Here is a 15552-nt window from a genome sequence, read left to right as displayed (position 1 = left end):
AAAGCAACAAATCTGTACAACTAATAATTGGAAGTGATTAACATCTTGTGCATGAGGTGGGTAGATTTATACATTTGGTGGATAAAAAAAATTCAGAATTTCCCCAACCTGGGCCTGGCAGGTTAATACATGAAATGTTTTAATCACATTTATTGGGTCTCTCATTTGCAGATCAAACTGAAATCTATTTGAAATACACTTAAATATTTAATTACAGTTGGATGAATACATTTCAGAAAAATAGTTTGTTCATTTCCAGAAATTACACCCATCTTCACTGGTGTACATCAGTTATAAGCAGCCACTGAATTTTAACTATGCCACTTCAAAGAAGACATTCAAATGATAATATACAATATCTGAAATCTTATATTCATATCTTTATGATTGCACTTGCAGCTAGTCACAACTTACCTTAATACACAAAGTATTAGTAAAATCTATTTACTTAATTGTGCTTTGCACTCTTTAATGGATGGTAAGCACCTATCTTGAGGTCTTCTGAAGTCTTTAAGTCTTTTTTGTGCTTAAGGCCGAAAGAGTAACACAACCGTCATCTATAGGTCGTCCTGGGGGCTGGTTTGACCTCTCATCTCAGTGTATCCCACGCTGCTTGTCTGCTCGCTGTGAGTGAGGTAAAATATGAAACTATACACAACTTGTGTGAGAAGCTGTAAGTTGCTTTGCACTTAACAGGTAAATTGTAAAATATTCATATATTTGTTCTTACCTTTCACCATCCTTTTCCAGTGTTTTAGTAGTGAGAAAAAAAATTAAAATATGGTCATACTTTAGCAAAATGATAAAAAATAATGAACATTTTACTTGTTCACTTATTATGTATTAAGAAAACATTAGTGTGTTGCAGGTATTTGCTGACCTTTGGTCGCTGCCCTGTTACACCACCTGCCTTCTTTGGTACTCCCAAGGTATCAAACGAGTGGCTTCGCACTCTAATAGCTCTCTTAAGATGGTGAGGGAGACTTAAAGTGATTGATTTGATGCTTATTTTAATGTCAAACAGTAACAAGCACAATCCAGTAACAATATCAAGGCCTATAGTCTATTGATCTGAGATTATCTACCTTAAAGTTCTCAATGAATCCTCCACCACCCTCTGGAACACTCCTCCCTCCTTCAGTGAGGGGGATGCCAGGCAGTGACGGCTCTCCCAACATGCATTGGGAGCGGGAAGACAGTTCAGATCGCAATGCTTCCAAGAGAGATGAACGTGTACGTAACTGAGATCACAAAAGGAGAGAAATGGAAGCACAAGTGTTATAAAATGAGGCTGTTAATATAAGTCAATGCTTAGTTCAGGTGTTTTATATCTGGTTACCTCCAGTCGACTGAATTTCTCGGCCTTGTAACAAGAGATTTCAGCGTTTATAAGTTTGGTCAAAAGGAACTCTCTTAAAACTGAGCCCTGGAATTAGAAATTCAGAGCATTGTCATGGAGATATAAAATATGATTTGCATGTTTTGGTTGATTTTTTTTTTAATTTACAAACATTCACATATGGCAAAGGAAATGTAGCAGGTCTATCATGTTTCTTATTTAAGATCAAACGGTAAATAATTGTACTGATGTAAGAAAGTTGAAAGCTGCCTTGCTGAAACCTCAGAATTGTAATAAGTCATGTGGTCTCACCTCGGTAAAAATGGGTGGTGTAGGAAGGGGTGGGCCAAATGGGGGCACATCCTCCCTAGCGGTGACTGATACCTGTCAATCAAACAAGAGGTTTTGAAACTGTGGTACACATTTTCAATCTGATGTCTTGACAGGAGCTAGATGATACATTAAATTGTATTTGTATGATGGGTAAATACCACATTGACAAGCAAGATACCCTAAATTTAAACCTAACTGTAAAGTATTTGCTTCGGATTTACGTTTACTGTCAATTCAAAAAATCTCCATTAAAAAAACTTCTTCCAATTTTAAGTAAATTGTAAATTCTGTTTTATTTTTTTCACCTTATTCCCTATTGTTCTTTTTTTTTTGTGTTCTCTAAAATATGTATTTTTTATTGAAATAAATCTATGAAATAAAATTATTAAAAAAGAGTTTTGAAAAAAGCAAAAAAGGTTTTTTGTTTTGTTTTGTTTTGTTTTACCTGAAATGATCCTCCATCTCCTCCTTCTCCCTCATTTTCTCTCTTTATTCTCCGCACTGCAATAAAACAATGCAAGAAGTGGGATCTGATCACATCCGAAATGAAGGGAGTGTGACCCTCCTGATATACCAGGGCAACAATATCATTCCCAATGTGTCTCTTTCTCTGTAACTGAGAGGGGAAAACAGAAGAGTAGAGCTGTAATTAAAGAGAAAAGAAGATTGTTTTTATGAAGGATATTAGAGCATTATATCACCCCGCCTGTCTGTGATTGTTCCATTCTGTGTATTAGTGGTAGAGGATTTCACTGGTCTTTTTGCATATCGATACACAAGTAGCTAACGACAACAGTGACCGGTTCAGTGAATCATTGATTCATTCACTGAAGCTGATTCGTTCATGGACGAAACAAATGACTCGATAGATTTGTTCAATCAACCACACTGATTGATTCATTCGGAAACGAATCACCACTACTGTGTGTTGCTGTAAAACACAGATTGGACCTTTTTTTGGAAAATTTTCATTGGCGATGCAAAATACATTAAGTAACTATCAATATTGTGTCTAAAATGTAAGTTACTCAATATTAAATTCTTTTTTCTATTGTTGAAATGTTGCTTAAAATCAAAACAGAGTCGTGCTATTAGCATGCATTATAACGCATTTTGATACAGAAGGTTGGTAAAAGGTTAATTGATTATTTACATTCAAAAAACATTAATTAAATTTCACCTGTTGTGTATCTCCTTCTGTGAACGGCAGTTTAGTGGCAACATGGAACATAATCTCTCGTCCATGGAAGGAAGTGAAAACTGCTTCATTTCCTGTCTGGCCATGAGAGACATCCAGACCTCCCCTGAAGCTAAGAGATGGAAAATGTTGATGTTCTTTTGACAGGTGACAACACATTTCAAATTAGTGTTATTGATGTTGATATCGATATTGATATTAATCAATATCAATAGGAGTGAGTCCTCCTAACCCTCTTACCCAGTAAATCCTTGCAGTTTGACTGTCTGCCCGAGTATTGATAAAAACTCCAAAAACTCCTCACTTTCCTCAGTGTTACTGAGAATATCTTCCTCTGTTAACTACATCACATAAAAACAAAATAATAATGTAACAGTAACAAGAAATTACAATTATCCATTTAGGCTTTTAATTCGTCAAACTAGCAAAGCTGGAATTAGAAAACAGGTGAACATGTTACAGGAAGTAAACCATATTTTTGTAAAAGCATACCTGTCCTTCTCTCTGGTATAAGACACCAAATTTAAAGTTTTGTGACACCCTGTGTTCATCAAATGCCATTATGATCTCTGGGGCCTTTTGATGCAGATGGAAAAGAGAAGATGGATGACATTTGCATTGATTGTATAAGAAAAGTTTTTGCTTTGAACTGAATTTGTCAGTTTATAAATCAAGAATTGCAAGTTAGCACTTTGACAAGAGTGAAGATGTACCTTTAAGTAACTCACAGCCTCAAAACATGACACGCTGACACTTGAGCACAGCATCTTAAAGAAAACAAATCAAAGCTTATCAATCTTCTATTCACTTTCATTCATGTGTGAATCTAGTAAATCCGGTTGCGTGCTTGTGAGATACCTTTGCCAGCTCCACTGCCGTGGGGAATTGTTGAAAGAGAGAAACAGAGAATGTGCCATGAATTGAGCACTCTTTCATTCTGATAAAATAAAAAAAACAAAAGAGAAGAAAACTAAGCAGGATGGTCTTGTACAGGCAGTTATTACTGCAAATCATCATAATGAATGACATGTAAGGTGGTCACAAAATACACCTCAGAATGACTCTCAGGCGATTTTCCTCTTCCTCAAGACAAACAGATAAAACCAGGGGCCCAAGAGAGGGGTCACAGGCAGTGAACGAATGGTGATACTGCAGCAAAGATGAAAGAAAGGCATGAAAATAATAAAAACATTCAAACTATTTAGTGTGTGAGTTGATGTATTCCAAATAAAAAAGAAGAAGAGAAAAGATCACTGACTCTATGGCGGAAGAATTCCTGATAGACTTTAGCTTCACTGTCTCTCTCCATGATGTCATAGCTCTCCAGACCAAATCCCCCCTGTGAGAGAGTAGGGCTGGTCTCCACGTGTCTATCCAGGGGAGGGTCGATCCAATAACCTCCAGATTTAGGGGGCAGGATGAGAGGTAATCCATCTCCAATCTTTAACAGCCGTGTCTGAGTGATCAATAGTGAATGTGAAAGTGGGAACTTGAAACTATATGGTTCAAAGGTTTGGGGTCAGCAAGTTTTTTTTAATGTTTTTTAAAGATGTTTACTAAGTCTGCATGTTTTTTTTTTAATTTATTGAAATAAAAACACTAATAATGTAAAGTATTATTACAAAAAAAAAAAAAAAAATCTATTTGAATATACTTTATTCCTGTGGTGGTATAGCTGAATTTCCAGCAGCCATTACTCCATTTTTCTGTCACCTGATCCTTCAGGAATCACTCTAATATGATGATTTGGTGCTCAAGAAACATTTATTATTTTAGCAATGTTGAAAGCGGTTGTGCTGCTTAATATTTTTGTGGAAACCGTAATACGTTTTTTTCCAGGATTCTTTGATTCATAGAAAGTTCAAAAGAACAGCATTTATGGTAACACTTTACTTTACTGTGTCCGTTACACATATTACATGTAGTTACTGTAGTAATAACTATAAATTATGCATATTTACATGTGACTAACCCTAAAGTAAGTACATGTAGTTAATTGCTGTTACTCGGAACTTAAATATATAATTACACTGTAACACAGACACATTAAAATAAAATGTAACTGCATTTATTTAATTAGAATTCATTTATAACATGGTCTTTATTGTCACCTTTGTTCCATTTAAAATGTCTTTGCTGAATATAAGTATTAATTTCTTTAAATTACGGATCCCAAACTTTTGAATTGTATGTTTGTATTTTATAAGTATGTATATGAGGGTGTTTCTTCATCTACAGGCACTTTTAGCCCTCTGGACTATTAGAAAACAAACTCTCTTAAGTCATGCTTTTTACTCTCTTTTTTTAATTGTTCCTCTAAAAATTCCTAACACCCAAAACTTCCACCACATCTCAAAGTGTGCACTGTGTTTAATAGTATTCTATGATGGAAATGACATTTCTAACATTTTTGTAATAAAGGAGGTAAAACACTTTAAAAAATAAATACATATAAAACCTGACATTTTTTATGTGACCTTTGTTTATCAAAAAGAATAAAACCTGGAACATAAAAGTGCTTAAAGTTGAAGAAACACCCCTTATAATTTGCTAAAATAATTCTATATATACTGAAACTTTCACATAAACAAATAGTTTTGGGTAACCACCATTCATGGATATTTTTTTGGTAAAAAACCCTACCCTCAGAGGTGGTGGAAACTCACAACGTTGTTCATCCAATCTGCTACCCTGCAAAAAAACACGACCACAGAGAAATCACCATCATTGCGACAGATCAAGACAACCGTACTGTATTTATACTGTGTTGTTTACTCTGCCGAAGAAGGTGGAGAGAAAGAGAGAAAGATGACGATGTTACCTGTAGCTTTTCTATGATTGCAAACAACTCAGTGACCTGCCGAGAAATGACGAGGGAATGACAGAAACAGTGAATGTCTCAGATAATGCACCCGACAAGGTATAATCAGAATATTATCAATACAGAATGCAATTTGTCTAGTTTCTCCACCAATGAGATTCATTTACTGTCTCCATAGTTTCATTTTCAACATCTTCAAAACATCTAAAACAGGAGATTTCTTACCTTCTGACTGGACGGCGCAGAAGTGAGTGGCTTAGCCTCACTGGAGGGGGAATCCAAAATATCCAGTATGCTGTGACCCATGGATTCTGCACAGCTGTAACACACAGAAACAAGCGTTCTGGAAAAGTCTGCATGTGGTAACTGAGTCCAGACACCTGAGCACAGCAACAAACCCAAACTGTAAGCTGACCTGCTCTCATTTCCAGTGATGAATTTATCAATCCTGCACACAGAATAAACACGGAACATGACAGAAATCCTTAATTCAGACAGCATTGTGTTCAAATTACAGTAGTGGCTGAATGTTACTTGTCATGTCCACTCACCCGCCATAGGCTCCGAATGTGAAACTTCTTTTTCTGGAGAACAACTTCTCATTTCTCCCCTCCATGGTACGTGTTTATTACCGACAGCCACAGAAATATGCTAACCAGGCATGCAGGCCATCACTCCTGATAAGGAATTAACTGCTTCTCTCTGTCTCTGTGTGTGCATGTGTATCACTCTCTCTCTCTCTTTTCTCTCTGCCCCCTGCTACTCTCTCATTTAATCTCTCCCTACATCCTTCCTTGTCTCCTGCTGCCTGTTGACTGACAGGAATAACTCTTGCATGCCCATCTCCTGCCACTGACATTAGAGGTCGGTGAACTACTGCACATATACAGGCCAACTAAAAGGCTTTGAATAGATACAATGGTGAATATTTGCTCACTGAAATCGTTTAAAAGCGTTTGTGTAGCATTTATACAGCCTCTCAAAAAACCTGCTCTGGGAGGAGGGAAAGATACATGAATGGGCAATGGACTATTGCTATAGACCTGTTACCCTTTCAGTAAGCAAGATTCATCAATTATTGACCAAACTCTCTTAGAGAGAGGAGGCAAGGCAGCAGGGGAGAGAGGGAGGGAGCAGGAAAAAGAGGAAGGGAGAGAGAGAGAGGGGTCAAGAGACTTAACTGGCGAGAAAATAGAGAAATGAAAAAGTGATGTTGAAAAGGGGGCAGACTCTCAAATAACGTTTGTTTGACCGGAATCTTTAACAATTTAGCATTTTATTTACATATTATAAATATAAAATGTACAGTGAAAATTTCATACAAAATGTTTACAATGTATTTTATTTTAGAACTGCAGGCGGGTTCATGGGCATATGACAAATCATAAAAATAAAAACAATTTAAATAAAACACTTACTAAAATATTACATTTAATTTTTTTTTTTACCTGCAATTGTTTGTTTTTTTTTACCTTATTTTTTTTAAACTGACATCAGAACATGTGTTTACTAGTCCACTTGAAGGAGTTTTTGCCTACTTGTATTGGAAAATCATAACTCGGTTTGCTTAGAAACATAATAGTTTGAAATATTGAAACTCAGTCCCTAAACATCAGCAATAGCAATAATCAATAATACGCAAAAATCTTACTTTAGAATGGTATTGTCTATTTCTTTATATTCAAAACTATATTAATCCTGGCTGGTGTGTGAATTACTGGCCTATGGAGAAATAAAACCATAACTATGCTTTATATAGTTCCTTATTCTTATAAAATCTATTTTAGCAACATCATATTTTGTAATATGTTTTGTTTCTGACCTTACAAGCACATTTAATTTTGTAAGTTCTCATGAATGCTTTCATGCATTGCTGCAGCACTGAGACATAACATAACTTCTAGAAGTTCTTCTGAAGTGTTATGTGTCTTTCTGGAATACCAGATTTAGAACAGCCAGGAAACAGGCCAGAACCTCTTCTTCACAGAAAACACACAGTTCATCAATTTTCTGCTGTATTGCTTCATTCTTCCTCAAGTAATTCCAGTAGAAATCTCTGGGTTCTTGCCCATTCTTGTGGTAATGTCTGATCACCATGACGGCTCTGTCAGAGGTGAAGCCTTTTGTTTGTGTTGCTACCCTGTTTAAGATGTACATGTAGGCCTGAACTTGATAGCAGTAGTCATGTGTTTCAATCAGATGTGCGCAACGACCACCATTTTTTGGTTTAGTGAAGACTTTGCTTATCATATCTCCAGTAGTTCCTTTACATTCAATCACCATTTTTTCACGTTTTTCCCCTTTTATTTCTGCTAAGAAGTCTATTCTTCCAGAGAGGAATCCAAACTCTACTTTGTTACCTTTGGTGTACCTCACTCTCTTGTTTGTACCAATTTCATGCAGCTCATGGTAGAACTTGAGGCATTCGCGTTCATCTCCTGGGTTCTGGAAATATTTGCCGAACCTTTGTGGAGAGGAGGTCTTCCAGAGAGCTGACTCATCACTATAGTCTTTGCTCTCAATGTCACGGACATTCACTGTCACTCCCTCAGAAATGTTTGCAAGATTGTCTCCAACTTCTAAATGTCTCCAGCTCCTTGTCTGTGTTGTAGCATACATAGTGGGTGTGGAGATGGGATTTGTCTTGTATTTGTCTCTGAACCTGAATCCACAGCTTGTGTTTGATACATTATCTCTCCACTGTGCTCTTAGTTTTGCCTCGGTATGTTCTCTTTTTTCAAAGAAAATCATCACTGTGATTTCAAGAACTTTTCCATTGTCTTTCAGTGACAGTGAGTTTTTAAGTTCCCGGCAGCCAAGGCGAGGAATGCTGTTAAACTCAAGCTTGAATTTTTCCAGCTCTGTTACAATATCCTGGGCCTTCTGAATGATGCCTGCATTCTGTGATAGTCTGATGACTTTAGGATTCAAAACACCTTTGGGCAGGTTAATGCGGAGTGACTTTAGAAGTACTTGGTAGTCACTTACTGATATTCCACTGGGGCTGGTGCCAGAGCTGGTTGCCAATCTGGAACCAGGCTGCGCTTTTTCCTGCAAAAAAACCCTAGACTGGTGCCCATACCCTGGTTTCAAACTGCTCCCAACTCTGGCATCAGCCCTGACATCCAGTTGTGGTCCTTTAGTGGGCCTTTTTACACTCACATGTTTTTTTAGTAAGTCTTCATTCCTCGATTGCCCCTTTGTTTCATTGTTCATCTGTTCTTTGGAAGTTGTCTTTCCACTCCCAGATACCCCCACTCTCAAATGCTTTATTTGACTTTGTCCCTTTGTAGCATGTCTTAAAGCCTGGTTTTGTGTTCGTCTTTCATTCTTTCCACCTGTATTTCCAGTCAAGCCGACCTCCATCCTTATTTTCAGTTCTACCTCATCAACATTACTACATCCCTTCTGCCTATCCAACCCATTTTCCCTCTTCTGTCTCCCATCTTTCCCTGCACCAGCCTCTGCTTCTGTAGACCACACCCTGGATTTTTTGGTATCCATGTTTTTTTTGTTGTTTTTTTTTTAACTAAAAAATTCTTTACACCTAGAAAACATTAGCATTGCAGAGATTAAAGTACAAAAAAATCATTGTTATTCAATTAATCATCTGAATAATTTGAAATAAATAAGAAATACAACATATTTTATGATAAATGTTAAATTAAATATATCTTTAATTCATTATAATGGTGATATAAATCTAAAAAATGTTGTTAGGGTAAACCAACACTTTAAAGTCAGAGGTGCTGAATCATTATTGTATCCAAATATGGAACCTGGAAATTTGCATGTGTCTCAACCTGTCATATGATCTCTATTCCGTATTAGTCATAACATTTAAAGTCTTTTAAAATGTTAAAACTTCACTTTTGTTCAGTATATCATGTTAATATATGTTAACCATTTGTATGTTTTTGTAACTATAAATCTGAAGCATTTGTGTAGGTAGACTACATCTATTTTCTTACACAACACATAATTTTCCCCTGACAGTACTCATATTGCGTATATATAACATATATAATAAGTGTCTTTTCTAAAATAGTGGTGAAAGTATATACTTACTGAGGTTTTCATCTAGTTCAAGCAGTTAAATCATGTCGAGACTTCACGCGCATATACCTGTTTGTGCTTATGTCAGCCGGTGATCTGTCAGCTGAATAACAGGTCAGTCCAGATTGTAAATGAGCCCTTGCCATGTAAAAGTCTTTTACAGGCACACTGTCATTTCTATCCAACTGATTGCATGTGTGTTCAGATTGTGTGTAAATCATTATGTGTCAGTGTGAGTCATACCAAAAATGAAACTTGGAATTTCCAGAATAAAAGTTGTAAAATTAAATAAATTAGAATAATTTAAAAAATCTTTTAAAATATTAATAATATTTTAAATACATTGTTTGGCCAAATGAAAGAGGCATAACTGACAGAAATGTGACTTTTAAAAACAAAACACATATTTAGTATTTTTATTAAAAAAAAAATTGAATTATATTCATGACAAATGTTATAAGAAAATTATATTGTTGATATTCAGAAATTCATTGTTTATAAAAAGATTAACCTTAAAATATGTTTTAAACTTTTTTTCTAAAGAAAAAATATTGTGCTGCTTGCTGTAGCATATGTACACTCAGATGTAGAAAATGAAAGTGTTTCAGTAGACTTTTTACTTGATTTATTTACATTTGATATTTTTATAAATAAATAAATAAATAAATAAAGTACACACATAATATTTTTACTTGTTATTTGATAGATCAAAATGTTTGATTTCAAATTCAAAAACTTGGCACTGGTAGTTTCCACTCCACTAGATTTTTAAACATGTATCCTTTTTGTAACCTCTAACATGTATTAGCCTATGTATTTCATGTATGTACAGTATTTATCTATTCATTGGACAGACAGGCAGACAGACAGACAGACAGACAGACAGACAGATAGATAGATAGATAGATAGATAGATAGATAGATAGATAGATAGATAGATAGATAGATAGATAGATAGATAGATAGATAGATAGATAGATAGATAGATAGATAGATAGATAGGCAGGCAGGCAGGCAGGCAGACAGACAGACAGACAGACAGACAGACAGACAGACAGACAGACAGACAGACAGGCAGGCAGGCAGGCAGGCAGGCAGGCAGACAGACAGACAGACAGACAGACAGACAGACAGACAGACAGACAGACAGACAGACAGACAGACAGACAGACAGACAGATAGATAGATAGATAGATAGATAGATAGATAGATAGATAGATAGATAGATAGATAGATAGATAGATAGATAGATAGATAGACGAGACTTTTATTATGTAATTATAAGACACCGGTGCAGACTTCTATCTGGGACGTCATTTTTGGCGCCGGAAAAAGAATAGTAAACAGTACGGGGGGCGGGGCGGAGTTTCATCGCTTTTTTGAGGCTCATCACAATCACCGTTGTTTGAAGAATTCCAGCAATACTCAAAAAAGCAAAAAAATAAATAGCGGAACTATCGTACTTCGATAACAGGCACCGTGGACTCAACATTTCCTGGTGGTTATTTCCATCACGAGAGGGGGAAGGAAAAACAGTACCGATCGCAGAGGTAAAATTCTGTCTGTTTGGCACTTTGGGAGTCGCTAGTTCGCCAACATTTTTGCAGCAGCAGATGAGATACTGGGAGTGGACATTGGGTTTTATTTTCACCCTATGCATTGCTTCTGCTCATACACATGTTGAAATAGATGACTGCGTATGGTGTTATTTTGTCTAGTAAGCTTCGCAACTTGCTGATGGGTGAATATTGCACAGAACTAATGCAGCTGCACCTCGATCACTTGCAAATGACAGATAACCAAAACCGCAATTTATTAGTTTTTAATAATATGTATATTAAAACTACTTGATTTCGGTGCATTATTTTAAAGATATTCTATCTAAAGATTTTAAAAGACTTGGGGCACATACAAGTTAACAAGTGTTCTGTGCGAAAGTGTTCAAACGACTTCATTGTTTTATCATAATTAGCTGTTTTAATTGATATTTTATGAGACATATAAGTATAAAACCCCATTCGAAATCGTTTGTTTATGCATATTTTTCTCTGGTATTCTATTACAAAGTTTGATTGACTGGTCGTCCATCCAGTGAGCATGGAGGCAGGAGAAGACCAGACCAGCTCCAGCTCAGCCAATAGCAATGCAGCATCAGGGGGAAACTCCCGCCCCACTCAGATAGCTCAAATGTCTCTCTATGAAAGGCAAGCTGTGCAGGTGGGTTGCAAAGCCACTGCGAACTACACTTACAGCCAAATTCAAGATTAGTTTAAATCACTTAATCACATCTGTGATTTTGAATGTCTTGATTTTTGGGAAATGAAGTTGTCTGCACTCTTAAATATATTTCCAGGCACTGCAGGCATTACAGAGGCAGCCCAATGCAGCTCAGTACTTCCAGCAGCTGATGCTGCAGCAGCAGATCAACAGCGCTCAACTCCACAACCTGGCCGCTGTGCAACAGGTCTGGATAATTCAGTCAAACATGTCATGCAAAAAAAAGAAAAATTTGTCCAGCAGAAAAAAAGGATTTGATATAATAGCCCTTGTGGATGATTAAAAACAACCAAATTATGTAAATTATCTTTAAGCAATTGCATCAGATTAGACTGAAATCTCAGCCCTGGTTTTTCACTAGAGTATTCATCATCTTTAACTGGTTGTGTAAATTAAGTATACAACTGTTCAAAAGTTTGGGGACAGTATTTTATTTTCTATTCATTTATTTAAAGAAATTAATACATTTTTCAACAAGGGTGTGTTCAAATTTTCAAAAGTAAGAGTAAAACATTTATAATGCTACAAAATTTTTCCATTCCAAAAAATGCTGTTCTTTTGAACTTTCTATTAATCAAAGAATACTGAGCAGCAATATTTCTTGAGCACCAAATCAGCATATTAGAATGATTTCTGAAGGAGCATGTGACACTGAAGACTGGAGTAATGATGCTAAAAATTCAGCTTTGCATCACAGGAATAAATTGCAGATATTAAAATAGAAAATTGTTAAATTGTAATAATATTGTGCAATATATTACTGTTTTTACTGCATTCTTGATCAAATAAATTCAACCTTGGTGAACATAAGAGACTTCTTTCAAAAACATTAGAAAGTCTTACCAACCCAAACTTTTGAATGGTAGTGTAGGTAATCTTGTTTTTCGTATGTGCTTAAATATAAATAAACATATCTTATATTCAGTGTATATAAGCATTGTTTGACATCATATGTATTTATTTTACATGTAACATTGTAGTTGTATCATTTCCATAAAATATTACTAATAATCAGTTTATTATTTAGTTTTATTGATGTTATTTAACTATTATGATTACCATTATTATTATTATTATTATTAAAACATTCAATGAAAAAATATTCTTTCATTTAAGTTCTTATATGTGATATGTTGCTAATTATTTTCAGATCTAAAAGTACACCACCCTTTAAAGATTTTAAAAGGCTTGTAGTGTCGTTCCGCAAACGTTGTTTAGAGATTTCCTTTTTATATTCTCAGGCAACTCTTGCTGCCAGTCGTCAGTCCAGCTCTCCCAGTAACAGTGTCTCTCAAGCTACAAGCACAGCGCAATGCACAGTGAGTCTCTGGTTTTAAATCTATTAAATAGGCTTTACAGTGATCAGTGATGTAAACGGAGTTCAATTTTGTTGTAATGTAGCTTTTAAAAGTGTCATTCCTCAGCTTAAGTCATTTGGTGTTGATGCATCACAAGTCAGAAATCAGATTGTGGATTGGTATCATATCTATGTATGTATGAGTAACATAACGAAGTATGAAACTATGCTCAGTTTTTGATTCTTTGTTTGTGCGCTTGATGCTTTTGATGATCATTTTGGAATGTTTTATTAAATAAAAGCTGATCTACTTTTTTTTTTTTTTTTTTTTTGATATATAGGTGAACTTAAGTACCACTTCTGGTGGAGGGACCATGTCAAACCCTCGTCCAATAGGACCTGCCACCTTGGCAACATCAACAGCCCTTAGCCAGTCAGTTTTGTTAGGTGGGAACTCTGGTGGACAGGGTCAGATGTACCTGAGAGTAAGTGCCTTGTCATAGTGCTTAAATCCAGACCTAGACCTAATATATGTTTTTACAACTTGCAATAACATCAGTATAAAACTGTTCACCTGGTGAACGTTAATGTACTGTTTATCCAAGCACGCTCTTTTCCTAAGGGTGTAATTTTACTGGTCTTTCCACCCACAGGTTAACCGCTCTCTAAAGACACCCCTCGCCCCTCAGCTCATTTTCATGCCTGGCGGTACGGCGACAGCTGCTGTGGCAACGGTTGCCCAACCGCAGCCCCAGCAGCAACCACAGCAGCAGCAACAGGAAACGACTCCCACATCCTCAAATAACCAGTCAGACAATGATCAGGTGTGACATTTGGACTTTTGAGTGATTTCTGTCTCAGCTCTTACATTGTGTCCTAATCTCACACAATGTACTATAAATCATATTTCCTAAACAATTTCACCATGCAACAAGACATTTTTCTGGTTTGTGTGTCTTTCTGTTATCAACATTACAAATTGAGTAGTTTTTCATATTTTCATTTTTAAAAAATGTAATCAATTTATAATGCTATACTTTGTGTTATATTACCTTGGCAATAAATGACAAAAAATTACACTAACACTGCTGCAAGGGTTTTTCTAATACAGCGGCTGAGGGAGTGACGGTAAATTTGACATCTTTCTCTCTTCTGACTTGTATTTTTCTTCTTCTTTGGAAAGTCATCCAAAAGCTATCACAGATTTTTTTTGGAGCAAATGGAAATACAAAAATTATATTTGTTGCCGTTTCCTATTTACCGCTATAGAAGTTTACCCAACTATGAGGACATCTGCTTCTTAGAACCCCAGAAATGTGAAAAGGGTCCATTAAACCTGAAAACCTGTCATATTATGTCTGGTTAGACCATAGTGTTGAGATCATTGTTCCTTCTCTCTTCTCATTGTTTTGGCTCATGCATAATTACTTTTATCTCTCCCTTTTTTTAGGTACAGAACTTGGCAATGCGTTGCGTGTCCACTCCAAGGGTGGCTACTGTGAAGACAGAGTTTGCAGACAGGAAGGAGACGAGTGGTAAGGATTAAAGTTAAGATATTATAGGCCTCAACAGGTTATTTCTGCTTGCCCTGTCGAGCCAGTAGTTCAGATTTCCACTTGCCCTGCCCCAACACAAAAAAAATATATATATATTTCTAATTTCAAATGTGTAATCTTTACATGTATTTATTATTCACATATACCCATTAAAAAGTAAGATTTTGACATCAGAAGACTTATTCCATGACAGAAATACATTATATTTAAAAAAAAAAAAAAAAAATCAAAAATTAAACAGTACTTCACAGTATTTATATTTACTGTATATTTGATTACATAAATGCAGTCTTGGTGAGCAAAACATTTCAGATCGATACTACCAAGGCTATCACAGGTCATTCTTACAATTTCTTTTTCACTCTCGCTTTAAAATATTTCATCCATGTCAGCCAGCTAGATATTTTTACTTATCTGACAAAATATTGTGTAATATTATTATTCACCATTCATTTCATATTGTCATAGAAAAGCGAATTTTTAGGTTTGTAAACCATAAAAACCATTCATGCACCCTATCAGTCGTTTTTTTTTTTTTCCTTTCCTTTCCTGCTGCCGTCATTTCCAAATGCGCTGACTATGAAATGAACTCTAGTTTCTCTATCTTTCTTTGATTTTAAGGTTCATTCCCAATTAACCAGCAGCCTCAGACTCAACAGCAGTTTGGTCAGTCAG

General features: G+C 35.8%; 3 protein-coding genes across 11 annotated transcripts in view; 1 reads left to right on the top strand and 2 right to left on the bottom strand.

The window, feature by feature from the left end:
- Positions 1-142: 142 nt before the first annotated feature.
- rap1gapl (RAP1 GTPase activating protein-like) lies at positions 143-6907 on the bottom strand. 5 transcript variants are annotated; one of them, XM_067406357.1, is made up of 19 exons: positions 6243-6907; positions 6107-6139; positions 5917-6010; positions 5692-5727; positions 5514-5561; positions 4129-4326; positions 3922-4019; positions 3729-3807; positions 3584-3637; positions 3363-3446; positions 3111-3211; positions 2853-2982; positions 2118-2315; positions 1652-1723; positions 1340-1426; positions 1086-1241; positions 881-964; positions 731-741; positions 143-624 (listed from the first exon to the last, which is right to left on the bottom strand). In XM_067406357.1, the coding sequence occupies exons 1-19, from the start codon at positions 6305-6307 to the stop codon at positions 558-560; spliced, it is 1695 nt and encodes a 564-aa protein (XP_067262458.1). In that variant the 5' UTR covers positions 6308-6907; the 3' UTR covers positions 143-557. The 5 variants fall into 5 exon arrangements, with proteins under 5 accessions (XP_067262458.1, XP_067262466.1, XP_067262483.1 ...); XM_067406365.1 differs by having other exon boundaries at positions 2118-2288; XM_067406382.1 differs by lacking the exon at positions 6107-6139.
- phc1 (polyhomeotic homolog 1) overlaps positions 2974-15552 on the top strand; it is a 21292-nt gene continuing 8713 nt past the window's right edge. The window contains exons 1-11 of one of the 5 annotated variants that reach the window (XM_067406326.1): positions 2974-3017; positions 4190-4295; positions 5659-5790; positions 5870-6053; positions 11815-11964; positions 12101-12211; positions 13266-13343; positions 13663-13806; positions 13975-14145; positions 14772-14856; positions 15499-15552. The exon at positions 15499-15552 is cut by the window's right edge and continues 884 nt beyond it. In XM_067406326.1, coding sequence (XP_067262427.1) covers positions 11845-11964; positions 12101-12211; positions 13266-13343; positions 13663-13806; positions 13975-14145; positions 14772-14856; positions 15499-15552 — 763 coding nt within the window. In that variant the 5' untranslated portion in view covers positions 2974-3017; positions 4190-4295; positions 5659-5790; positions 5870-6053; positions 11815-11844. Of the gene's footprint in view, positions 3018-4189; positions 4296-5655; positions 5791-5869; positions 6054-10958; positions 11298-11814; positions 11965-12100; positions 12212-13265; positions 13344-13662; positions 13807-13974; positions 14146-14771; positions 14857-15498 lie in introns of those variants that run through there. The other 4 variants (XM_067406316.1, XM_067406335.1, XM_067406306.1 and 1 more) reach the window with 4 other exon arrangements.
- On the bottom strand, positions 6914-10107 carry LOC137033922 (uncharacterized). The gene is made up of 2 exons (XM_067406403.1): positions 9760-10107; positions 6914-9238 (listed from the first exon to the last, which is right to left on the bottom strand). Exon 2 carries the CDS (start codon positions 9193-9195, stop codon positions 7612-7614), a length of 1584 nt encoding a protein of 527 aa, XP_067262504.1. The 5' UTR covers positions 9196-9238; positions 9760-10107; the 3' UTR covers positions 6914-7611.

The sequence above is a fragment of the Chanodichthys erythropterus genome, chromosome 2 (genome assembly GCF_024489055.1).
Source record: "Chanodichthys erythropterus isolate Z2021 chromosome 2, ASM2448905v1, whole genome shotgun sequence".
Taxonomy (NCBI): Eukaryota; Metazoa; Chordata; class Actinopteri; order Cypriniformes; family Xenocyprididae; genus Chanodichthys; species Chanodichthys erythropterus.
The sequence above is the reverse complement of the archived record's forward strand: the minus strand, read 5'-3'. Positions and strand labels throughout refer to the sequence as shown.

Coding starts and splice junctions, on each gene's coding strand:
- LOC137033922 (XM_067406403.1), bottom strand. CDS start 9,195: ATGGATACCAAAAAATCCAGGGTGTGGTCTACAGAAGCAGAGGCTGGT.
- rap1gapl (XM_067406357.1), bottom strand. CDS start 6,307: ATGGAGGGGAGAAATGAGAAGTTGTTCTCCAGAAAAAGAAGTTTCACA. Junction 1,427..1,651: donor CACCACCCATTTTTACCGAG/GTGAGACCACAT, acceptor TTCTAATTCCAG/GGCTCAGTTTTAAGAGAGTT. Junction 965..1,085: donor GATTCATTGAGAACTTTAAG/GTAGATAATCTC, acceptor CACCATCTTAAG/AGAGCTATTAGAGTGCGAAG.